Genomic DNA, 25,232 nt, shown 5'->3' with positions numbered 1-25,232 from the left:
TTTTTCACTAAAAAGCTACATCAGTTAGGTCTCCCAACCCTTCGGAGATTTTAAGTCGTCACTAAAAGCACAGCCAGGCAGGTGTGTAAGAGAAAAAAAACGCTATGCTGACAAAAAATTCTTGGTTTGGTGAGTTAAAAAAAGAAATAGGCCAGCATAACCATACACTCCTGTTATTCTACCAGGAGGCACTCATTGGACAAGCTTCTATTCACACCTGTAATGTGATCGGCCCTGGGAACACAGGACAGAGAGACCCACAGGGCCCATGCTCTCCACAACAAATGGATGGAGGAGACAGATGGTGCATCATAGCACGTTCATAGGACAGAGGAACAAAGGAAGCTCAGACAGGAGGGAACGCAATGGAGAAACGACACAGGGTCACGTCCTTGTGTGTTCTTCCTCAACAACATACTGAACCATGTATCACATCTATGAATAGGAAAAAGAAATGGTGCTAGCGATTCCATCAGGCAAATGGCCCCACAAAATGGGAAAGAAACTGGGATGAGAAGAAATCAAACAAATCCAACGAGCCCAGTAGTTCTCAACCCTGGCTGCATATTCTCATCATCCAGGGGCTTTAGAGAGGCTTAGACTCCTGCCAGAGATTCCAAATGAACTGTCCTGGGCAGGGGCTGGGCACTTTCTGAAAAGCAGAATTGCTCCCAGGCAATTCTAATGCACTGAGAACTGCTGGTCTTCATCCAGAACAGCCTCTTACTCCCCTTACCTCCATGAGAAACATAGCTGGGGCAGAGGCACAGTGCAGAGTAAAAGGAGGAACTTGGCCAGGGTTTTGGACTCTGGCGTTGACATTCATGGTGCATTAAGTCCTTTAGCACCCTTGAGCATCTACTTCCTCAAAACCAGATCACACCCCCCATCCCCTGCCACAGAGTTGCCACAAGGTAGTTTGACGAGATGACATGCCTGCCCCTTGCACAACACCCCAAAGGACAAGGCTGGAGCAAGTGACTGCTGCACCCTTCTACCTTGGCACAGGGTAGCGAGGCTGTGCCAAGGGTAAGACCATCTGGGCCCTGCTGGGCTGCTTCCTGCAGCTGCACTGGCCACATGGAAGACTCTCCACAGCTTCTGTTCTCTCTGACGGCTCCAAGAACTCCAAGTTACTAGTTGAGGTTCATGAGAATACCCCAGGCTCTGGGATTAGACAGACTTCAGTCAATTCCAGGTCATGCTATTTACTTGTGATGTAACTTTGCACAAATTATTTAACCTCTTTGAGCCCTAGTATCCTCATCTCTAAGATGAGAACATCACCATTTTCCCTCCTACATTTCTGTGCAAATTCAAAGAGGTGAAGCCTCAAGCACAGTGCCGGGCACACACATTGTACCCATGACCGCTGCTGATCAAAGCCATAGGCTTGGAGGCGTGGTTGCCCTAGGGCGGCTGGGGAGGATGCCATGTGTCCTCTGCTGAGGCTGGGAGGAACCCTGGCTTCATCTCTCCTAAGGAGGCATCTTTTCCTTGGCTGACTTCTCACTCCATGGCCCACTCCATATGGCCACCACTTATACTGGCTGAGGGGCATGGAGTGGATAGGACATGGTTTCCTTGACAAGGATAGCTCAGAGGCAGGCAGGCCCATCTCCACACCCCACTCCTTCATTTTCTCTTCCTGCTTTAGGAATTCTGTACATACAAGAGGGTTTTATTGTGCCACAGGGTATTTGGAAGAGGTGATGCTGAACTGCTGCTGATTAGTCTTCATGATGCTCAAGTTGACCACCACCCTGTTTCAGGCTATGACATGCCAGCCACTGTTCTAGGCACTTTACCTTACAATGAGGGCATTCTTCTAGCCTCCTTTTATACATACAGACTACAGAGGCACAGAAAGGCTCAGTCAGCACCCAAAGCCTAATAGCTGGGGAAAGAGGCTCTGGATTCCAATACAGTTCTCAATCCTGGGCCTTTCACCGCCTGTCTGTACTGCTTCCCTGCAGGACTCTCTGTCTTTAATGCTAAAATCATCCAGACGCTTACATTACTCAAGTCTTGAAAGCACTGAAAATCCAGGGGCGTGAGCTGTGGAGACTGCTGTTTGGGACGGCACTCCTGGTGCACAGAGTCTACAAGGCCCTCTGTGGTCTGGCTCCCAGCTGCCTGACTGGCCTCATCCCCACCACACTCCCATGCCATCCCTTCTTTGCCAGTCATGCTGGGGCATACCCAATGCATTCCTGTCCCTGCACAAGCCACTGCTGCCTGGCACCTCTCCCTGCAGGCAGCCCCAGCTGTCACATGGTCTGTGCCCTATTTCCTCAAGTCCCTGTTGAGAAGGTACCTGAGCAGGGGGAGGACAGGGACACGATGTTTGCCTATGCATTCCCAAGTCTAGAACAGTGCCTAACCCAAGTGCTGAAGGGATGCACATATGAATACGCAGCAAGGCCAGCAGGGGGCAGACTGCACAAAGCTGGGGCTTTCTTATATGGTTACCTGAACAAGCTGCCTCTTTTCTGAGCCTGTTTCCTCGCCTTACTGTAAAGGGGACAATGCTACTCTTCCTTTCCAGAGATGCTGTGAGCTCCCAGGTCAGCCCCTGGCTCAGAGCAGCAACTGCTTGTGATGAATCATAGCCAATATTAGAAGCATTAGGAGTCCCCAGCCACTTCTGCTGAGTAGGTAAGTGACTCCCTGTTTTCTTGGCTATCCTTCTGAGACTAAATGCCCCAACCCACATAAGCTAAAGAAGGATGCTTCATGATGCTACAGGGCAAATATGCAGGGACTTAACTCACAGTGTGAGCTAAAGGTCATTCAAAAGAAATAATTACCAGTATTTATGCACTGAGAGTTTCTCTATATACCACTTCACTGTAAAAACAAAAATATTATGTACAAACACCAGTATCTACTAAGAGACTGTACAGATAACCAGGAACCTAGAGCTAAGAGGTGGAACTGGATTCTTTACTAACTAATGACAGAAAACTGGACTAAGGGTGCTAAGGTTGCCCTTTACTAAAGAAACATGAACTCTGTGTCTCAAAATCATCCTATGCCACTGCAAGGAATTGGTTCTTTTCCACAAGGTGGCATCCTCCTCTCCCTCCTAGCTCTTCCTGAGAGGTCCTCTGTGGCACAGCTGTGGCCACATCCCACCTTCATTCCATTAACTGTGTCTGTGTCTTATACTTGCCCAGTTTACCAGACTGGACACACATGAACGGAAGCTCTGTGTGTCCTACTCCTCCTACTGCCCTGGCATCTACCTTGGTACCAAGTGCAGGCAGCTGCTGTAGAGGGCAAAACTTCTGGACCACAAGAATCACAACCTACATTCTAGCCCATGCTTAATAGTTAACTGTGTGATTTCGGGCAAATTACAGTACTAAACTTGAGACTCAGCTTCCTCATCTGAAAACTAGCGGGGGGCATCTCCTAAGGTTCTTGTGGGAATTATGTAAAAGAAAAGCTTGAGAGCACCTTGCACGTAACCAAGGCTGTCCAGATACGAGCTAATGGTAGGGCGGCAGCAGCAACGGGCCTTCAATAAACGCTGTTCAATCAACGAAGACGCTAACAGTGAAGACTCAGCTCTACGCTCTCCTTATGACCCAGCTGAACCTCTGGGAAGGAGGAAGGCAGGGTCTTGGGACGCTGTCTGTGGCTACAGACCAGAGAACAGCAAACGCTCCACTCCTAAAGAGTCAACCTGGCCAAGCCGGCCTTCCATCCCATCAGCTATAGCCCATGCTGCCGAGGGATGCCAGGGAGGCTTTCCGAGGACAACACAGGCGTGTGCGGGGCATCGTGGCTAGTGAGAGAGAAGTCACTTGGCTCCACACTAACTACAAATTAGCTGAGGGGATGTGACAAACACGTGAACCCGTAAATTTAAATGCAATAGATTTGCATAACCCCTTCAGGACTCTGACAGGAGACTGGTGTTAAATAAATGTGGTAGCCAATAGAAGCCCAGGAGACCACAATCTGGACAAGCTGAACTTCCTGAGCTAATCAATTCTGGTTGCATCCTTAGTTCCTACTTCTCCCAAAATTTCAATTCAGGGTTTCTTAACAACTTCTGGGTGTCTACCTGGAAGGCCTCACAGACTGCTCATTCAAAAAATACCCTAAACTAAAATCTTCCTCACCGCATCAGCACCCACTCCTGTCTCCCTCTCTACCTAGACTCCCATAACTACTCCTCATAGAAAGTAATCCAACAAACTCCTCCTCTACAAAACCTCTCCGTCCTGTTTCCTTTTCTCTGTTCCCGCTTTGATTGCCTCAGTCCAGGCCTTTAGCGTATGCCTCCCAAACTACTGCAAGGGCTTAAAACCCTGGCCAATAGCCTTCAGTTTTTCAATTCCATTTCCACTCTGTTACTAGAATTGTTCTAAACAACATCTGACCTTGACAACCTCCAATTTAAATCCTGTCAACGGCATTCCCTTCCTGCATGTCAGACGCTACCTAACCTAGCCAAGCCCTCAAACCTTCTGACAGGCTCCTGCCCTGTCTGTCTCTCCCGCGTCAGCTACAACTCAGCTGAGCCATGGGGCCCTGTGCTTTCCCCTGGCTGCCACCCTCCTGCCTCTGTGCAGGCAACTCTCTTCACAGGGACTGCCCGCTGTTTCCTCCTCTGTGACTCAGTGGTGGCTTATACACACCTCATCCATGGTCAGTAATGCTTGGATATATTTCCATGCCTTTCCCCTCCATCAGATTGTGGCTGTTTCAGAGCAGGGCCCAGTTCTCATTCCTCTCTGTGTCCCCAGTGCATGACAAAGTGCTACCCACACAGAAACCTCTTGGTAAATGTTTCTTGGACTGATATTCATAGAAAAAGAAATTATTGCTCTTAACAAATTACAAATTGGAATGAATAAATGAACTAACAAAGGTCTCCTTACCTTCACACTCTGATGCAGGAAAAAGAGGAGAGTACAAGGCTTTTTCCCACCAGGTCTGTTTTTCTTGACTTCTATTCATTCCTTGTATATCAGTGTTCAATACAGGGAACTGTTTAGATTAAACCAAATATAGAAAAAGTTTATAAACTTTCAGGTTAGAGGAAGAATATTCAAGCATTATTAACTATAGATTATAAACCCAGAACTTTTAAACTGGTGAGGTTTTTTGATTTTTCTTTCTTTCTTTTTGAGATAGGGTCTGGCTCTGTCACCCAGGCTGGAGTGTAGTGGCACGATCTTGGCTCACTGCAACCTCCATCTCCAGGGCTCAAGTGATCCTTCCACCTCAGCCTTGCAAGTAGCTGGGACTACAGGCGGGAACCACCATGTCTGGCTCATTTTTTGTGCTTTTTGTAGAAATGGGGTTTCGCCATGTTGGCCAGGCTGGTCTCGAACTCCTGGGCTCAAGCAATCTGCCAAGCTTGGCCTCCCAAAGTACTGGGATTACAGGCATGAGCCACCATGCCCAGCCAACTGGTGAGTTTTTATAATGTTCTGAAAAAAAGTGCATTTTAAAAGCCAGCGTGTTCACAGTGTATAAAGAAAGTATTGCTTAAGAAGTACTTAGATGGGAAGCGACATGAAAATCTTAACTAAAAAAACTCTTACAAGCCAAAAATATAATGTAATAAAAACGCTCCCAAGCAAGGCAAACTTCTAGATTCCCCAAGTGCATACAGGTAACGGGGAAGCCCTGAGCCTTTACTGGCATGAGGTGCTCTGAAGAGAACAGGGGGAACCTTCTTCTCCCTCATATATTCAGGCAGAAGTAAGTAAAAGAAGAAATGGAATCAAAGAAACTTCTTTTTTTTTTTTTTTTCCCAAGACAGAGTCTCACTCTGTCACCCAGGCTGGAGTGCAGTGGCACGATCTCAGCTCACTGCAACTTCTGCCTCCAGTGTTCAAATGATTCTCGTGCCTTAGCTTCCTGAGTAGCTGGGACTACAGGCATGTACCACCACCCCGGCTAATTTTTGTATTTTTAGTAGAGACAGGGTTTTGCCATGTTGGCCAGGCTGGTCTCGAACTTGTGACCTCAGGTGATCTGCCCGCCTTGGCCTCCCAAAGTGCTGGGATTACAGGCGTGAGCCACCATGCCTGGCCCAAAGGAAATTCTTATAGGCACAGTTATTGACCTAAGTGTCTTAAAATTATCTTGCTTAGGTGCGAACCAGAAGGAAACTAAGGCTAAAACCAAATTACAAATTCAAATTCCATGATTCAAATTTAAAATAGGAGATAGCCATCCAAATGAGATGAGAGAATGACTCCTGAGAGCGGGAGAGACTCATATCCTTCACATCTGGAAGCTGCCCAGGCCCAGAAGAGGGACCTAGCCTGAACCCAGGCTCTGTCCTTTCCCAGTGGGATTCTCAAGTCCTGGCTGGGCCCCGCGCACCTGCTTGGCCAGTGAGAACTGGATAGTGTGGCCAATGGCAGACAGACAACAGCTGTCATCAGTGACCAAGAAGAGTCCTTGTAGTGTGGTCAACAGAAGACTTGTGGCAGCTTCAGTCACCATGTATACCTGGCATGCTGGCAGTCAGGGCAACCCCCTTCAGTGTGCCTTCCTCACTGTGCCTGAGAGAGTGAGCCTGCCCCAGCTCGCCCAGGGTGAGGCTTGGCCACTGCATCTTTCTACCACCCACATCCCCTAATACTGTGTTCTCAGTAGACATCTGCTTAGTGGACAGGCCTGTGAAGACTGCACCCATCTTCATTGTTTTAAAAGACACTTCACTACGTGTTCAAGTTTAAAATCTAAAGTGTTTTAGAAACAAATTTTTCATCAGTTTCCTAACAGGATTTTGTTATGCTTCTAACTTAATTATTTATGGGTCTAAAACTGTTCAATTCCGTAATGAGTGTCTGTTATGTAACTAAAAGGGAAACACTTCAAACTTTTGTTTTCACTTAACTTTTCGGAAACACTCCTAAGTCAAAAACTGAAGAAGAATTGTACTGTCTACCCACAGCAGTCAGTTAACCTTTGCTAATTTCTCCTACAACTTATCCTAACAATAAAAATTGGTACTGCTATTAGATAAACAGATGCTGGGGCCAGGGGAACGGACAGGGCTGGGCTTCCCGCAAACAAGGTGGCACCACGCAAGGCCTGCAGTTCTTCCAAGGTGGCTAACAGCACCTGTCATGCAATTCCCTGCACTCTAAGACCTCTTCAGAAAGGCCTTGCCTGTCCTGTGAGATTACTTAGTGCTACTCAGGGGGAGCAAGGAAGATGCCCCAGCCAGAACTCTCTCCATCACCTCCCTAAGGCGCTATTGAAGATAAATGGATTTAGAGGTTAACAGGTTCTTATTTGAGAAAGAAAAAGCTCTTTGCAGGAATGATCAGTTTAAATACACTGCTTATCTTTTCATCCTTTCTTGAGGATTAAGATCAAGAAAGGGAGTGAGTTCATGGTGGGGGATGGGACAGGTCAGGGAAAGCAGGCTAGAGGGGCCAGGAACCTGGGAGCAGGGGCAGCATGAACCAAGACGAGTTTAGATTCCAGCAGAACCCGACTGTAAGCTTCCTGAGGGGCGGGACCACGTCTTCCTCATCTTTGCATCCCCAAGTATGGGGCCCCGCACAAAGCAGATACTCAGTGTCTGCTGACGTGAAGAAAAGTTTCCGCCAGGCCAACAGTCTCTGACTATCTCATACATCATTTCTTCTCTCTCTTGCTGAAACCACTGTGAAGGGCACACCAGTTTCTACCATAAATTTCGGAGTCTTTTTTCTGCATCCTCCATTTGAATGTCAATTCCTATGGCAGGGACTTATTTGTCCCGTTTTATACTAAACATATTCAAGGAATATGCATCTTGTTATGACATCTCTCCACTCATTTATAACTTTTAGGCTGGATCATGCTATATTCATCTAATACATCATCGAATGTATTAATTCAACTTCTGCTGTAGCTGGGAATGAAAAGAATGAGGAGACAATGGAGGAAGCTGAAAGCAGATCAGAAGGTCGCTGTCATGGACAGGCAGGCACAGCAGCGGCCTCGGTGCTGCCCTCCCTTTCCTGCCAGGCATCCTCTCAGCTCACTCTCTTACCTCTAAGTATTTCCTTAAATTGCACCTTGGCGAGGAAGCCTGCTCTCACACCGCCCATAACACAGCAAACTCCTGCCATCACTTCCAAACCCAATGCCCCTCGTCCAGCGATCCTCCTTTCCAATAGCATTTATATTGTAACACACTATATAACTTAACATGTTTATTGTCAGCTCCCCAAGGTGGGATGTGACTCCACCAGCACCAAGAGCTTTGTTACTTATTCCCAGCACCAAGAATAGTACCTGGCCGAGCAGGTACATAAGAAATACTTGATGAATGAATGAAACAGTGAAAAGAAGACATAAACTTAATCCAAAAAGCCTAACCAGAGATGTTTTTAGCAACAGATGTGAAATTGAGAAATTCTTCAGAAGGTGGAAGCTGGGTGAAGGAAACAAAGGCTTCACAGCTGTAAATTCTCACAGAATACTCCTAGCATGGATAAAGAGAAAGGTGCTTGGTTTTAGTTTTACTCTGGGAATCTTGCCCCTTTGCCACAATCAGCTCTCATTTGGGTCACACCAGGAAAAGCAAGACTTCCATGTACCTTGTTCTCTGGGAAGGAAGAAATGAAACATCAATGAAGAGATACTGAGTGCAACAGAGACAAACAAGAGACACAGAACTGCTGGTGTAAGTCTTCCTCAGTTCACAGAGGTGCAGAGTGGTGGAAAATGCTTTGCCTGTCCCCCACACTGGGATCTGGGGCAGCTGTCTCACCTCTCAGAGCCTATGTGTCTTTAGAAGTGGGGAAAATAACCTACCGCATGAGGTCTACATGGGCATCCAGTAGGACAGTGGTGACAGAAGCCTCTACATAGATGGGCCGGGTGGCACATCACCAGGATGACCCCTGACCCTCACTCCTTCTTTACTCATCAGAGCCTTCCTGTCCCTCCAGACCTGCTGACCTCCACAGCACAGTGAGCTCCTCTCCTGAGTGGACTGAAATTCCCTGAAGACAGCAAGTAAGCCTTTTGCTTATTTTCTGTGCCTCAAGGTACTTGGTACTAAGTTGGCAACCAAGGAAACGACAAGAACATTTTCACCACAAATGTATGTCCAGATACCAAGGCACACTGTGCTTCATCTGTGCTACTCTTAACCGTATGGCTTATACTCCAGAGACCGTGAGATCCCTGTTCACAGCTGCCCTGCACACATCAGCAGATTCAAATCTCTTTACCCTTGCTTCTGCTGTTCCTTCTGCCTGGACTGCCCTGCCTCCGTCCTTCTAACTCTGGACACTCAGATATGCTCAAGAAACCTACCTCAACCTTCACAGGCTGGAAGGGTTCTCCTGCAGGTTCCCACAGCATTCTGTGCTCCCGTCCACCATTCTACCTACAGCACCTAAAACTGCACTGGTCAAATGCCCTAAAACGTAAAGAACTGACTAGGTAGATTACGGTATATCCATACAATGGAATAGTGTGCAGAAAATAAAAAAAGGAAGGGTGATTACAATAAAGTACCATTTCAGCAAAAAGAAAAAATAGGAAGAAATACATGTGAACATTTACTTGTTTATACGCGCAAAAAATATCCTTGGAGAATACATCAGAACTCACACTAGTGGTTGCTGCTGGGGAGGAAACCTTTCACTGTGTATGTACATATACACTTGTAACTTCTGAATTTGAACCATATGAATAAATTACCTATTTCAGTTAAAATAAGTAACATGGTACAAGTCGGTCATCTTCACTACGCTGAATTCTGTATGGGCAAGGACAAAGTCTTATTCATCCAGGACACCTACTTTAGCAACAGGCATGTAAACAGGTACTCACTAAATGTTTGCTGAATTGAACTAAACTTTTGAAAATAATCATATTATTTTCATGCTCTTAGACACCAGTTCTATCGGAAATCCTACACTTTCATCATCTAGGTCTGAAACAGATGGGGTTCTACTGATCTTTAAACAGACCTCCCAGATTGCTTTCTGAAGACTGTACTGACTCAGGAAAAGGGCCGGAAGCACATCCTCTTAAAAGCACCCTTCAGACTGACCAAGCAATGTGACAGAACAGAAAGATGCAGGTTCTAGTCCCAGGCTGGCCCCAAACTGTCCCTTCAGGTCACTCAGCCTCCTCCACATCTCAGATGAATCTATGAAGTAAGTTTCAACCTGGCTTCTAAAGTATAACAATGCTGCCAAGAGAGCAGTGCTGACAACATCTAAACTATCAGACAATCCCAAAATGTCCTCTGGGAATTTTTTTGGCAGCTAAGACCTTTCAAGGAAACCCGGAATTCTGATAACACATAAATACATCAACATACTAGAAAGCGAAGGAATATGGTAGTGGTATGATGTAGAATCTTGCTTCTTTCCTCTTTTTCTTTCTTCCCAATCTGGAACCAGGTGAAATACAAAGTACATAAAGGAATATTTAAGGATGAAAAATGGGGCAATAAACAAACAGATAAAGGCTAACAATATTATTGGGTTTTTTCTTAGCAGTGTTTCAATGGGATTAAATTCATCCTCTGCGGGTCTCTAGGTAGCTGATTAGAGCAGTGCCTCTCAAGTCGCCTGGGGGCTTCCTAGAATCACAGGCAAGCAGTCCCACACCTGGGCACTCTGATGCGACAAATAAGTAAGGCATGGTCCACAGCCACAAGGAGCTTATAGTCCAGGATATAAATAACTCATGAGAAATGGAAAATGCAATCAAAAAGAGGCATAAAGTGCATGAAAATTAACAGAGGGGCAAAATTAATTCTGATGCAGAGTGGGGCTGGAGCAGGGGAGAGAGGGAATTAGGGAAAGTGTCAGTGAAGGAGGTGGTATATGAAATAAGTCTCATGGTATGGGTAGGATTTGGATGTGCAATGGTGGGTAGGGTGTGCAGGACAGTTGGGAGGAAGTGCAACACTCATCTGCTCTCTGGCCACAGGTGGCATGGCTTCTAAACACCTCCATCTCTTTTTTTCAATAAGCTGGGCCGGATGCGGTGGCTCATGCCTGTAATCCCAACACTTTGGGAGGCCAAGGCAGGTGGATCACTTGAAGTTAGGAGTTCAAGACCAGCCTGGCCAACCTGGTAAAACCCCGTCTCTACTAAAACTACAAATAATTAGCCGGGCGTGGTGGCGCATGCCTTTAATCCCAGCTACTTGGGAGGCTGAGGCAGGAGAATCACTTGAACCTGGGAGGTGGAGGTTGCAGTGAGCTGAGATCGCACCACTGCACTCAAGCCTGGGCGACAGAGCGAGACTCTGTCCCCAAAACAAAACAAAAACAAAATTAAATAAGCTGTTTCTGGAGAAAGGCTAGGCACTCACATATCGAAAACAGTGGAAAAATGGGCAGACCGCTGTGCTTTTTTTGTGAAACAGTTTATTGTCTTAAGTGTTATTTCTTGCACAATCAGTTTAACCTCAAGCCATTTCTTGGGCATACAGTGGAGGGGTACAATGACTCTCATTAACACAACTTAATGTGATCCTCATTCCATAGCCTTAACATATAATCCACATAGCTTCTGGAATATGTACTTTGTATAAAGCAAGATACATCTATATAGGTTCTGTGGAAGAAATTTTGTTGCATTTGGGCTGTGGGTGAATTTCTACATGTACCACAATGTATTTTTGAGAACTCCATAGAGATATAATTTGTTTTATATGTAAAACACAAGTTTTGATAAAGTGATCAACTTCTAAGAGTCAGTTAGACAGGCTTGCTACACTTTAATAGCAGCCACTTCCTGATTCATCAACTTTGAATGTTAGAACACTTTCATGTTAGGTTTTTGCTTTAAGCATAATACATGTATTTTTTTTTTTTTTTTTTTTTTTTTTTTGAGATGGAGTCTCACCCTGTCACCCAGGCTGGAGTGCAGAACACGATCTCGGCTCACTGCAACCTTTGCCTCTCGGGTTCAAGTGATTCTCCTGCCTCAGCCTCCCAAGTAGCTGGGATTACAGGTGCCTGCCACCACGCCTGGGTAATTTTTGTATTTTTAGTAGAGACGGGGTCTCACCATGTTGGCCAAGCTGGTCTTGAACTCCTGACCTCAAATGATCCACCCACTTCGGCCTCCCAAAGTGCTGGGATTACAGGCGTGAGCCACTGCACCCGGCCAATAACATGCATCTTAAGACAACACATAGGAATCTTACATCCTGTGATTTTTAAAAGCTTTTTCTCTCCAGAAAAACTCTACTGTCTAGTTCAAATTTATAAATATCAAATCCATTTTAAGCCCTTACACGTAAAATTAGAACAATTTAAGTTTTAAGACATTTAAGCTAATTTCCCAATAATTTAACCCTATCTTTCATTGACTGGCATGTCTGTTCTTGGGTTAAACTCTGATCAAATCCTTTTGTCAAATACCAACACGCAGACACATACCTCTTCCAGCTGTCCCGAAGAAACTGGATTATCTTCATAAGCAGGAAACTGACAACCTGCTTTGCAACCACAAAAATTATTAATTTCTTCCTCGCATTGTGCCATTATTTTACAATTTGCTTCTGAGCTTTCTAAATCTATTTCCAGGGATTCATTCATGCTACATTCCAAACACTGATTTTGCTTTCCTACTGACAGAATCCCAGTTGATTCCTCCTGGGAATCCAGTGATGTCTGAGCACTCTTTTCCATCCCAGATTTTTTTAACCTGGGAAGGAATTTTCCAGACTCAAGCTCTGATTTTCCATAGTAATGGCCTTCTTTCTCTGCATCTTCTTCCAGAGGTTTGAGATCTGCCTGCGGATCTTCAAATATATCAACTTGAGAAGGAATGGGAATATTTGCTTCATCTTTCTCAGATTCAAATTCTGACTCGCTTCCTCCTCCTGGGGACAGTTCGGATGCAGAAATTGGGCGAAAGTGAGTCCGAGGAGAGATCCGAATAGCCCTGTATTGTGTTCTGTCAACACCACATATCCTGGGGTGAAACACTTCACTGTCTGAATCAGAACAGAGGATTGATTTCGGTTTAAAACTGGGGCTGAAAGATGCAATCCCTTCAGGTTCAAATGAGCATTCTACATGAAGAACTTGTGAAAATGGATTGCTTAAGTCAAAGGAAGAAAATGAGTATTCAAGTCCAGGATCTTCGACTTGAAAGTTGCCACAAGCTCCTAGTAAGTCTTCATGGAAGATAAAAGAAAATCCCTTATTTAACCCATTTTCCCCACTCTTCGGCTGATCATTCTGTTCAAATGACACGAAGGGTTTCCATAACTGCCTGTGCCCAGGAGCAAAACTGTTTCCTGGGGTCATAAAGACATCTGTACCAGCTATCGTCACAACATCAGAAGCTGCACACTGTAACAGACTTCCTTTTGTGTGACTAGGTGGTACGACTGCCCATTCCCCATCACTATTGAAGGTTTTGAGTTCTCCATAAACTCCTCCAAGAATGAATGTGTTTTCTTTATCTTGGGCTACATCCCAGGGTTTAGAGGGTGTTGTATAATCACCACCATCCACGTTTGATAGCTCACTAGAAGCAAATGCTCTTTTCTCCAGGCTCTCTTTCTGTCCCTCCCACAGATGGTACTCTGACCTCCGCACAGCCTTATCAGGCTCCTGAAGGGTCTCCAGTTCAGCTTCAGCATCTAGACAGCAGCAGTAGTTATTTACATCTGCCGAAAACAACTCAGCATCAGTTCTTTCTATTTCTACTGTAGCCACAGAATTTGTGTCTGCCATCTTTGTCCAAATGTCTTTAATAACCCCTGAGCTGTAGCCATCTCCATGTGGACTTTCATTACATACTTGTGTAGTTTCAAAATTTTTGTTTTCTGTTTTTTGTTCTAGCTGAATACCACAGACGGATTCTAGTTTAGATGTTTTTTTGAAAACTAATGTAGGAATCTCACCTAAAGTTCTACTGTTTTGCTGGCAAGTTTCATCTTGCAAAAAATCTAGAAGTTCTTCATCTACATAATTTGACGAGACTCTAGGAACTACATAATTAATATCTTCGGCATTAAACTGTGTGGATTCTTCAAACTGAATATTTAATGTTTCATTGTCTGAACGTGTTTCTTCTGAATGGGACCATGGACTACAAGTTCTTGTTGAAAGATTAGAACAGTGTTCATTTTCTTCAAAGGCACTATTTTTGGTCCATATTAGCAATCTAGACTGTGTTTTCCCAAGCATATTAGCACTAGAATCTGTATTTTCATTTCCCAAGTTGAGTGTTTCAAAAGAAAATGGTAAAACAGAATTACTGCATTGCACTTCAAACACTGAAAAACAAGAGTTTATACCAGATCCTTCATTAATATCTGAAAAGAGCTCTTGATTGCCAGCAAGCAGGTGTGAATTGAGCACTGTGCTGTCTAAGATGGGAGAGAGTCTAACTGGAGAGTCTCCTCCAAAACTCTCCCCATCAGCATCACCGGAGCTGGATGAACAGCACTCCCAAAACTGAGCCAGATTGCCAAGGTCCTGCAGGAATAAGCCCTCAGCACCTACGGAGCTGGTAGAATCTGTCCATATTGCACGTTCCCCTTGCAACTCCATACCATCTAACACTATGCAACATTCTGCCTCAAAATCTGTGTTCTCTTTGCTTTTCTGTCGAATCATATTCAAAATCCGACTTTCTCCTTGCATTGTTTCTGAGGCACCAGGATCCAACATGGATTGATCAATATCCACTTCATAGAAGTGCGTTAATTCTGATAGATGAATATCATCCAGGTATTTATTGTCCTCTGGTAGAGAACATAATGAGGTCCCAGTGAGGTCAATATCCTCATTTATAACTGCAGGCATTTCTACAAAATGACCATCAATGAAAGTACCTGCTGCGAGGTATGTTTTATGAAGATTATTGTTGCTGATACAAAGACCATGCACTGATTCAGACAATTCTTCCACTGCCTCTGATGTCAGATCACTTGTATCCTGTCTGTTTCGGTATGTGGTCTCTAGTTTACTTTTTCTGCTCAGAGGAACAAAATATTCAGCAATTGGCTCGGTGTACCACAAGGGCTCCTCTTTATACTCTGTGTCCTTTCTGTTCTCCATGTACAGGTCTTTTCCTTCAGTGCTCCCAGGATCTTTTCTCCCTATTTCTTTTAAAGGTCTCTTACCCCGCTTGCACAGCTGTTTGACAGAACCACTGCTGCTACTGCTACTACTTCCAGTATGAATGTTCCTTTCAGCCTTTTCACCGTGCTTCAAAGAAAGCCTGCTTTGCCCATTCCGCCCTTTTTTGTTTCGAATCTCTCGTGCCTTGTGTCTTACTTTAACATACTTCATGGATGCTTTTAATTCTCCCTGATTCCCACTGGAACTTGAGCCTGCTTCACTGGAGCCAGAAGACCATGAGCGAGGGCGAATCTTTCCTTCAGGTTTATGTCGGATTTGCTTTTTGTACAAAGCAGGCTTTTCTTCAATTGTGCCATTACTAAATTTGTTTTCCTTCTCGTTTTTGCTTTTGCTCTGGGTTTTCTCATGCACAGTGGTGGGTACTTCACTGCTTCTTTCCTTGGTGACTTCACTTTCACTGTTGCAGTCCTTAGGAGAGGAAGTATCTGTGCTAGCTGGTGGGGCTGTGGATGATGAAGAAGAGCTAGAGTAAGAACAGACTTTAGACTTGTTCCACACAGTCATGATTTCTTGCAGGCAAACTGGTTTCTCAGAAAGTGGTGGAAATGCTTCATAGTACCTGAAAAACAGAGGAAAGACTTCAAAACACGAGTATGCAGATTTTTTAGATACAGTAAAACAACATTACCAACCAGAAGAATGGAATATTTCATTTTAGTAGTGTCAACATTCACATCATCCAAGAATCATTAACTTTACAATAATTTATAATACAGTAAAATATGCTTAAGATTAGTCCCATGCATCAAGCACCATTTTGCTCAGCACTGTGACACGCACTGTAAGATTACTGAGAAAATATGTAAGATGACAGTCTTTATCTTCAAAGTTTGCATTTTAATTAAGAAGTCAAAAAGGACAAATAGTAGAAGAAAGAATGCAGTCTCTTCAGTAAACATTATCTGAATTTGAATCTCAGCTAAGTCACTATTGCTTGCGACTTTAAGCTCATTATTTACTGCTTCAGACTATTTCCTCAACTGCAAAATGGTGATCCTATGACTTACCTCCCAAAGTTACTGTGAGCGTTGAAAATATATGCAGTTAAAAAGCTCGGTAGCAATCAGTCAAGAGTATGAGCTCTGAAGTCACATTCTCTGAGGTCAAATCCTGGCTCTGCCTGCTTTACTAGCTGTGTGACCTTAGGCATGTTACTTAACCTCTCCATAGCTCAGTTTCCTCACCTACAAAATAGAGCTAGTAATATTTACCTCTCAGGGTTGTGAGGAGTAAAGGAATTAATATGCAAAATGAGTTGGAACAGCAGCTTCTTACGTAACTGCTAGCATACTGCCTGGCATTGAAGCAGGCCCTCAGAAAGGGTAGGAATGATCACATTCAAGTATTCAGAAAGAGGATGTCGGTGAGGCCTACAACAATTAAAGTGGGCCACAACTGAGCCTTGAAATTCCAGATTTATTCCACAGGTTTAGTGAGTACTACCTGTGAGGCCTGAGAGCCTGTGTGAGGACACAAAGACACACATGTTATGCTCACAGAATGGAAAACTAATTAGAGCTGTGATCACTAGAAATGCAGCGTAGAAAAAGCCAGGGAGGCTGGTTTCAGGGGGCTTGAAAATGAGAAAGTATTTTTGATTTGCTAGGAAACTGGGGGCCACTGAAGATTTCAGAGCAGAACAGATTGCAAAGGGCAGAATTTAAAGTCACATTGGCTACTGGGGACTGTTGTTTCAGAGGCAACGCTCAAGGTCACACATGAAGTGGTAAAAGGCCATGTTTTCAAAGGGCCTGAACTTGATTCTCTTTCTCAGTCTATGTCAGAGTTGACCAACAGAAACATATTTTGAGCTTCATATGTAATTTTAAGTGTTCTAGTAGGCACATTAAAAACATAAGAAATAGGTGAAATGCACTCCAGTAATATATTAACTAAACTCCTGATATTATTTCAACATGTAATCGATACTTTAAAATGTTTAATACTTTACATTTTTTTTATATATAGTCTTTGAAATCCAATGAGAATTGTCCACTGACAGCGCATCACGGTTTGAACCAGCCCCATTTCAAGTGCTCAGTAGTCACACATGGCTTGCAGCTACTGTGCTGGACAATACAGGTCTATACAAACCAAGGAAATGCTATTTTTTTCTTAGGTTTCAGAGGTTCGAAAGATTAAAATAAAATGTATAATAGGGAAGTCTGTTTATAATGCAGATTATTTTAAGACTAATTATTTACGAAGAAAAAAATAAAAGTATCTTTAGGAAGCAGGTTTGGCAGGTCAAGGATTGCCTATGTTCCCTCTGCAGTAAACAGTGGGAACTCAGTGTTCTTGCTTGCGAACATGGATAATCATTTCTTTTCTTTCTTGTTTTTTTTTTTTTTTTTTTTTTTAAATAAGACAGAGTCTCGCTCTGTCGTCCAGGCTGGAGTGCAATGGCACAGTCTCAGCTCACTGCAACCTCTGCCTCCCGGGTTCCAGCAATTCTCCTGCCTCAGTCTCCTGAGTAGCTGGGATTACAGGCATGTACCACCATGCTCAACTAATATTTGAGACAGGGTTTCACCATGTTGACCAGGCTGGTCTCAAACTCCGGACCTCAGGTGATCCACCTGCCTTGGCTTCCCAAAGTGTTGGGATTACTGACATGAGCCACTGTGCCCGGCTGATAATCCTAATTTCTCACAGCTGTCTCAAAGGGCTGTTGTGAATATTAAAGGTAATAGTACATACATAGACTTAGCAAATAATAACCTTCTATGTTTCACTCATTTGTTCCACAAATATTGAATATGAACACCAAGGACAGAACCATCTTATTTCACCTTTGAATTCTCAGTGTCAAGCATATAAGCGCTCGATAAATGTTTCTTACATTATATATAATGAAACTAAACAAGATGACAAACAGAAAACGGAAACCATGTAGCAGTTATTCATTTGATTTTAACAAATGCACACTTTATTACCGAATACAATCTTACATACATTTCCACTTGATCCTTTGCTGGAGGGGATAATTCTGCCTCTGGAGAGGGAGACCCCTCTAACTTTTTGTGAATCTTCTCTTCTGTTATGAAACAAAAATTAAGAAAGATTTGTCTTATATCTAGTTAATAAATGCTAATGTATTTCAAAGTTTCTCAACTAATTTTAACAAGAAATAGAGACTTTGGTGCTTAAAAGGCAAACTCAATACCGATCTTTTTAATAAAAATCTATTTTTTCAGTGTGCCAGAGGGAATTCTCCGATTAAACCACATTAGCATTAGGCCAAGAGGTGAGAGTTGTTCATCTCGTCGCTGATACAGTGCTCTAGAGGCACTTAATTAAGAGACTGAAGTCCCCTGTGTACTTATTAATTAGACCAGAAGGACAGAACATCTGTTTAGATTCCAAAACTATTTTCTCACAAAATTCTACACTCATAGACTTTACATTGACTCATCTTGACCAAAACTAATCTGTAAAGAATATTCTTTATTACAATTTGCTCTATTACTTAACATGTAGGTGAGCAAGGGCTATTTCAACTGAAACAGGAAAAAAGGGCTATCCCTTAGTTTAGCCTAGGATACTGCCTTAGGTTACAAATCAACTGTGCCCTTAAGAGGCAGGCTCAAGGCTTGGTGGGCAGCAAAATGACCATAAAGAGGGCAAGGAAACAAGGATCCTCACCCTTAATATGAAGGTCTCGTTCTTAGGGATTGCAAACAAGTTAGAAAAAGTATGAGGAGGATTCATATATCGAAATAACTAAATAAGCTTGCCAAGTCTGTGTTTCCAAAAAAGCTGAGTCAAAACAGAAGTCCCTTCCAAACCTGAAGTAATTCATGTCTTAACATCTTAATTTAATGTCGTAATTTAGCAGTCTTAACATCAACAGGCAGATATTAACAGAGGGGCAAGGATGGGGAAAGGAAAGAGACAATATTGTTCCTGATCTCTGAGCTTCAACTTGAAGCCAACGACAATTTAAAAAACCCAAAAAACAGAAAACCATGAAGTGTTTCCTATCTCTGAGGGCACCTGTGGACTAAGTCCCTCCCTTGGTTGCAGGAATCTCTATGAGTGACTGCTGGGACTGACACTGAAGCCACTAACAGAGCTGCAGATGGAGCATGAGGCTGGCCTAGTGACACACACTGGACACAAAGACTTTGTTCTGGTTGTTTTCTTTTCTGATCAATTCTAAGATTTTCCCCAATCCAGATTCCTCAGGGATGTAATCCTGGCTTGTGTGCGCACAGTGCTTTTGACCTCACCTTGCTTACTCTGAAGGTCTTTCAGTCTGGAGCAGAGCTCCTCCACTAAAGTCTCGATACCAGAGCTCTGCATGACAACAAAAAGACACATTAGGTTACAGCCAGGTATGTACAAATCAGGTATTTGTATACTTTTGTTTTAATACACAGGTTTTACAAATCATCCACATTCCAAAATAAATATATTACCAATATTTACGTGAATACTACAGTTTAAAAATTATAGGTTTGTAGATACAAATTGGTATACATGCTTATTACTAATAAGGCATATTAAATGAAACTTAGTGATAAAATGTGAACATATTCATGTACCTCCCAGAATAGCTTCTGTTTTTCCAAAGGTGTGTCATCTTGCTCATGGGGCAGATTTAAGGGCCTAAATGTCCATCATACGACCAAAAGTCAGTCACCATCAAAAAGAGTATTAAATATTTATGTGAGCGAGATCTTATACCAGACTTAAAACAAAGGAAAATCACAAAACCTCATCTTAGTTCTCTAGGAGCTCACACCCTGAAAAAAACAAGGTGATTTTTTTTTTTCTGTTTTAAAGAAACATGAACACTCATGATTAAAACAACAGAAGTCCAGAAAATGAAGCCAATATTGCAAATGTGAAAGCTTTGTCTTCTTTTCAGCATCTGGACCAGATTATCGACTTCTGTACAAAGCTTGGGAGTTTAAAATTTAAGGAGAGTACATAGAAGAGTCTGGATTTGGGAGGGTAAAAATAAGAGTCAACCTTTAAAGAAAAATGAATGTTGAAAACAGGCACAAGCAAATAATCTTTCATTAGTAGACTTTAACTTTTAAGAGTCTCAATTTCTCACAGGAAGAAAAAAAAATTTTTTTACAGTGGACAAAAAAAGTCAATGTATTTCTCAGAAACTTTAGATTTATTCAGTGACCAAAGTCCTATTTAAACTGGAATCAAGTCCTTATTGGTGGGCATAACCCAAACAGATGCGCGTGACGGAGAGTTCTGCTAAGCCAGTGCCCTCACTAGGCCTTGACGGGCTAAAAATAGAACTTTACCCCATTCACTTAACTCAAAATGACTCAGCACAAATATTATAGATATCCTACATAAGAAATCCCATGGTTACACAGTTTGAGTAGCAAGAAACAGATTACAATGAAAACAGTTAACTGTAAACATCTAGAGTTACATTCTGTCCACGTCATACCACAGCTTTTAATAGGAAGATAGAAAAATAGGCCAGACAAGAGTTGCCCTTTCCTTTAAAAACACTCTTAAAAACCATGGCAGATATTAGTCATAAACACTGTTCAACCACAAACAGTTGCACCAGAAAGCACCTGCTTACCATAATGCTCAAGGTGTGACAAGGACGGCAATTATATTCCATTTCCTTCGGATCGTGAAACCAACACCAGTGTCAGCTGACACGCTGCATACTGTTCTGTACAGCAAGCCTATGTCACTAGGTTTCTAAACCTAGGGCTAGTCTCGCAATGCAGAACACTGAACCTCTAGGGATCACTTATTAAACGTCTTCCAATACTCTAAAATGGGGTCCCATTTAATCAGAATGGTCATTACAACCTAGTGACTACGTATTTTTTCATGCTTTGTCTTAGAAATTAATTACATATACACACATATATTTATTAATATATGAGTAAATATGTATACTATATGAGTGATATATATATATTTGCTGTCATATATAAACATATATTTTTTTTGCTCTCATGTTTAAACAGCAAAATAAGAGCTTACTCTTTACTCTCTGTGTAAAAGCAAGCTCTACCAACCAGGTTTTTCTGTTCTTTTCTTGACTACCTGTAGCATCTTATATATTTTTTTAAAAAATCAGCTGGGCGCAGCGGCTCACACCTGTAATCCCAGCACGTTGGGAGGCCAAGGTGGGTGGATCACTTGAGGTCAGGAGTTCAAGACTAGCCTGGCGAACATGGTGAAACCCCGTTTCTACTAAAAATACAAAAAAATTAGCTGGGCGTGGTGGCAGGCACCTGTAATCTTAGCTACTTGGGAGGCTGAGGCAGGAGAACTGCTTGAACCCAGGAGGTGGAGGTTGCAGTGAGCTGAGATCGCGTCATTGCACTCCAGCCTGGGCAACAGAGCGAGACACGGTCTCAAAAAAATAAAAAAAAATAAAAAATTAAAAATTAAAAAATCATGAGAACCCTGGGTCACCATCACAGCAAGCTGGGAAGCATAGAGGCACAGCAGAAGCTGTCATCACCCTTTGTTGTCTCCTGGCAGGTGTTCCAAAGTGTTAATTTACAGTTTTAATGAGAAATTTTTATTCACTTTCCCAATTATATAAACCATTAGAAAATACTAATAATCAAATTTCAGTAGCATAGCATATCCATAAGGCCATTCAATAATATTTTGAGAGCCTATAGTATCTTAAAAAACAAAGAAAGATTAAGTTATATCTTAATAACAACTCTAAGGAAGCACAAGCTATAGGTGAAAAAAATGCTACCATTCCACCACTGAACTCATGAATTGCTTTTCCTAACTGTAAAATGGATAATATCCACCCATCTTCCAGTATCCAACACATGTAAAACACTCTGCAAACCGTTAAGAGCACTCTAAAATTCAAATTACAGTACTCCAAACCTGCAAAGTGGCGAGCCACATACAGACACTGGCAAGTTTCAGGACACGCTCAGTGAGCAACCCTCAGAATGCATGGCCAGCCAGCCACAAGTTTACCATGCACTGGCTCATTCACGCACCCAGTGAACAAATGGTTATGAGGACCCCTGTCCTCCTGAGATTTACATGATAATCACTCTAATTTCTCTGAGAAGAGGACTCAGTGGAATGTATTTGGGTTTGGGGCTTGGAGTCATGCTGGCCTGGGTCTGAATTCTTGCCCTGCTACATTCACTGGGCAGCAAAGGGCATGTGTGCCACTTCCTCTTTCTGGACCCAAGAATGCCACCACTTCCCTCCCAAGATTCAGTAAAAAAAAGCTAACATGACACATGTGAGGAATCCAGAGTCCCTGTCACCTTAGTCACTTAAATGTTGGTGTCATTTCTAGATTTTGTACGTCTTTAATTTTCTACAATCTTGTTTTTTGATTCATCACTTCAAAAATGTCTTTAATTTTTGCTATGATTTGATTTTGAGGTTGGAGGAGTAAAAAGGTAATTAACCTAATGCATACCACCAAAACCCCTCTGGATTCTCCCTGGACTTCATGGCCTGCTCCTTCTCTCTCTGACCAACGCTAGGTTCTTGCTACTGCTACACTCTCTGCTCCTGGCTGTGGGGTGGGGTTGAAGAGTTAAATGATGATGGAGACTGAGCCTTGGTCAAACACAGCAACTGGTGTCCTATTACTTCATGAGGGTCTTATTTGTTCCCTGACAAATTCCTATCACTTCCCATCCCTACAACATTTCCAGTATTTCTCCATCTTCTCCATACTTCCCCATCCTTCTCAACTTGGACCTTAGTTATTAAGTGTAAAGTAAAAGAAAGGCAATTTGACTTATTCTGCCTCATCTCTCCTCTCCATACTCAAAGGTTTCTGTGCCATATTAATCATCTTACAGGTTTCTCTTTTATGGAGGGTTCATTTAGACTGGATATTCCCTAAATGCTGGACAGGTGCCGCCATAGTGTGATCACTAACCTACATGATACTCAGTGTTAACTGCCTGTTCCATTGGCACATGGCTCAATGGAGTCAAAGAGATCTGGTTCTAAATTTCACCCCAGGGTTAACCACATGACCCTACATAAATCATTTACCTATCAAAGCCTCAGTTTCTACATCTGGAAAAGGGTGCTAGTATTATGGACACATTTCCTAATAGCTGGTTACTGAATTTCCTATACTGGTCCCCTAATTTCTTTTGTCACCTGTTTACCATTTCTTCATCTTTTTGTTCTACTTTCTGGAAGATTTCCAGAGCTGCCTTCCAAACCGTCTATTGAGTTTTTCATTTCTATTATCATGGTTATAATTTTTAAAGGATCATCTCGTCCCTCAAATGTTTCTTCTTTCCAGCAACCTCTTCCTCGTTAAGAAATCTTCCACACTTCTATCTTTGGAAGATAAACCTATTTGTCAGTCAGGCACCAGAAAGGGATGGGGGAATCAGTCAGTCCCCAATTTTCATTATGGTGTCTCATGCTTTGCCTCAGGGGTGCTTAGTATCCCAAAGTCCAGAACCTGTCTACTTAATCTCTCCAGAAAGTAACTGTCAGAGGAAAGGCTGTTACTCTGGTGCCCCCAATGAACTGTGCCTCCCAGCACTTGCCCCTAGGTTGGGCCCCTCCCACAGTGACTGGGTTTCACAGTAAGATGTTGCCGAGTGTGACAGATGCCCTCCTGGAATGCTACCTTCTGAGTGTTCTCCATCTGCCATGTGGGGAAAGGTCACAGCTCCCAGCCATGCTTGCTGAAGCACCAGTCACATGAGGAAAGCAATCCTGGATGTTTCAGCTCCACCTGCCATCACAGACCCCAAGCAAGAACAGCAGAAGAACCTCCCAGCTGAGCCCTAGCTAACTCACAGAATTGTGGGTAAATAGTTGTTTCAAGCCACTAAGTTTTGGGGTACTTAGTCATGTAGCAATAACTGAAGCACAGGCTTTCAAACACTCCTATTTTCAGCCCAGCCCTGCACATGGAGCTCTTTTACAGTTTTTCAGATCTTAGTCTTTAGCTTTAAAGCAGAGTTGGAAGATTAGTGGTAGGAAACCCAACTAGATACTGATAGAATGACTACTGGTGATCATAGTAATTGTTTCACTGGAAAGCAAAGGATCAATTCCATACTTTAATGACTGGAAGTTTTAAAAACCTTTTTAAAATTTAGAATTAAATTAATGTTAAGCAAATAAGCAAAAGAGCACCAACTGAGAAGACTGAGAATATGTGCCAGGGGTCACAAACTCATGCCTTCAATAGCCAGAGAAGCAATACAAAGTGAAAAAAAACTCCTCTAAATAAAAAGCTGTTTCTGCCAAGGCCCCTGTATGAGAGCTGTGATTCCTATCCTTGAACACGGAATGGTCTAAAAAATTGGCCTGTCTCCAGCTCTCACGCACATTTGCTCTCTAGAAAATGATACAGAGTAGGAGAGAAGTAGCCAATGGATAAATATCTTCAAACATGACCTAGGGCACAGATTATATACTCTTTAGAATGCTGAAAAAAAAAGAAGGTTAAAGTTTTCAACAAAAAATAGAGGATATCAAACTGTTATAATAATTAAATAATGTGATCAATCGAGGCTTAGAAAAAGGTAACCCCGCTCTTTAGCAGGGTGATGTAACATAAAGGGAACACGATCTGGACTTATGAGACCTGCTGTGCTGTGTGAAGCTGGACAAGTTATTTAACTTCTGAGCCTCCATTTCATCATTTTACAAAAAGAGGAAAATACTTCAACTTGATTTAAGTCCTTCAATTTTCTTAGTTCATTATAGCACCTTACTGATTCAGGCAAACCCCTCCCCGCTTTTTTTTTTTTTTTTTAATTTTTGAGATAGGATCTTGCTCTGTCACCCAGGCTGGAGTGCAGTGGTACGATCACAGCTCACCATATCCTTGACCTCCAGGACTCACGTGTTGCTCCCACCTTCTCAGCCTCCCAAGTAGCTGGGGACTCAGGCGTGTGCCACCACACTTGGCTTTTTTTTTTGTTTTTTTTTTTTCAGAGATGTAGTTTCTGCAAAACCCCATCTCAAACTGGTTTCAAACTGCCAGGCTCAAGCGACCCACCCGCCTCAGCTTCTCAAAGTGCCGGGATTACAGGCATGAGCCATCGCACCCAGGCAAACCCTATTTTTTATGATATGCAAAAAAGTCCTGTTTCTTACTTTCATATGGAGATGGCAGTTTCTTTTCCCTTT

General features: G+C 42.8%; 1 protein-coding gene across 10 annotated transcripts in view; it reads right to left on the bottom strand.

The window, feature by feature from the left end:
* KIAA0232 overlaps nt 1–25,232 on the bottom strand; it is a 100,561-nt gene that overhangs the window by 6,476 nt on the left and 68,853 nt on the right. For 5 of the 10 annotated variants that reach the window (XM_016951266.4, XM_016951269.4, XM_054682744.2 and 2 more), the window contains 5 exons: nt 19,352–19,418; nt 18,075–18,156; nt 12,396–15,678; nt 10,316–10,387; nt 4,896–5,004 (listed from right to left, as the gene is read on the bottom strand). In XM_016951266.4, the coding sequence (XP_016806755.1) occupies nt 4,896–5,004; nt 10,316–10,387; nt 12,396–15,678; nt 18,075–18,156; nt 19,352–19,418 (3,613 nt within the window). Of the gene's footprint in view, nt 1–4,895; nt 5,005–10,315; nt 10,388–12,395; nt 15,679–18,074; nt 18,157–19,351; nt 19,419–20,682; nt 20,842–25,232 lie in introns of those variants that run through there. The other 5 variants (XM_016951268.4, XM_016951270.4, XM_063809346.1 and 2 more) reach the window with 3 other exon arrangements.

Source organism: Pan troglodytes, chromosome 3 (assembly GCF_028858775.2).
Source record: "Pan troglodytes isolate AG18354 chromosome 3, NHGRI_mPanTro3-v2.0_pri, whole genome shotgun sequence".
Classification (NCBI taxonomy): domain Eukaryota; kingdom Metazoa; phylum Chordata; class Mammalia; order Primates; family Hominidae; genus Pan; species Pan troglodytes.
The sequence above is the reverse complement of the archived record's forward strand: the minus strand, read 5'-3'. Positions and strand labels throughout refer to the sequence as shown.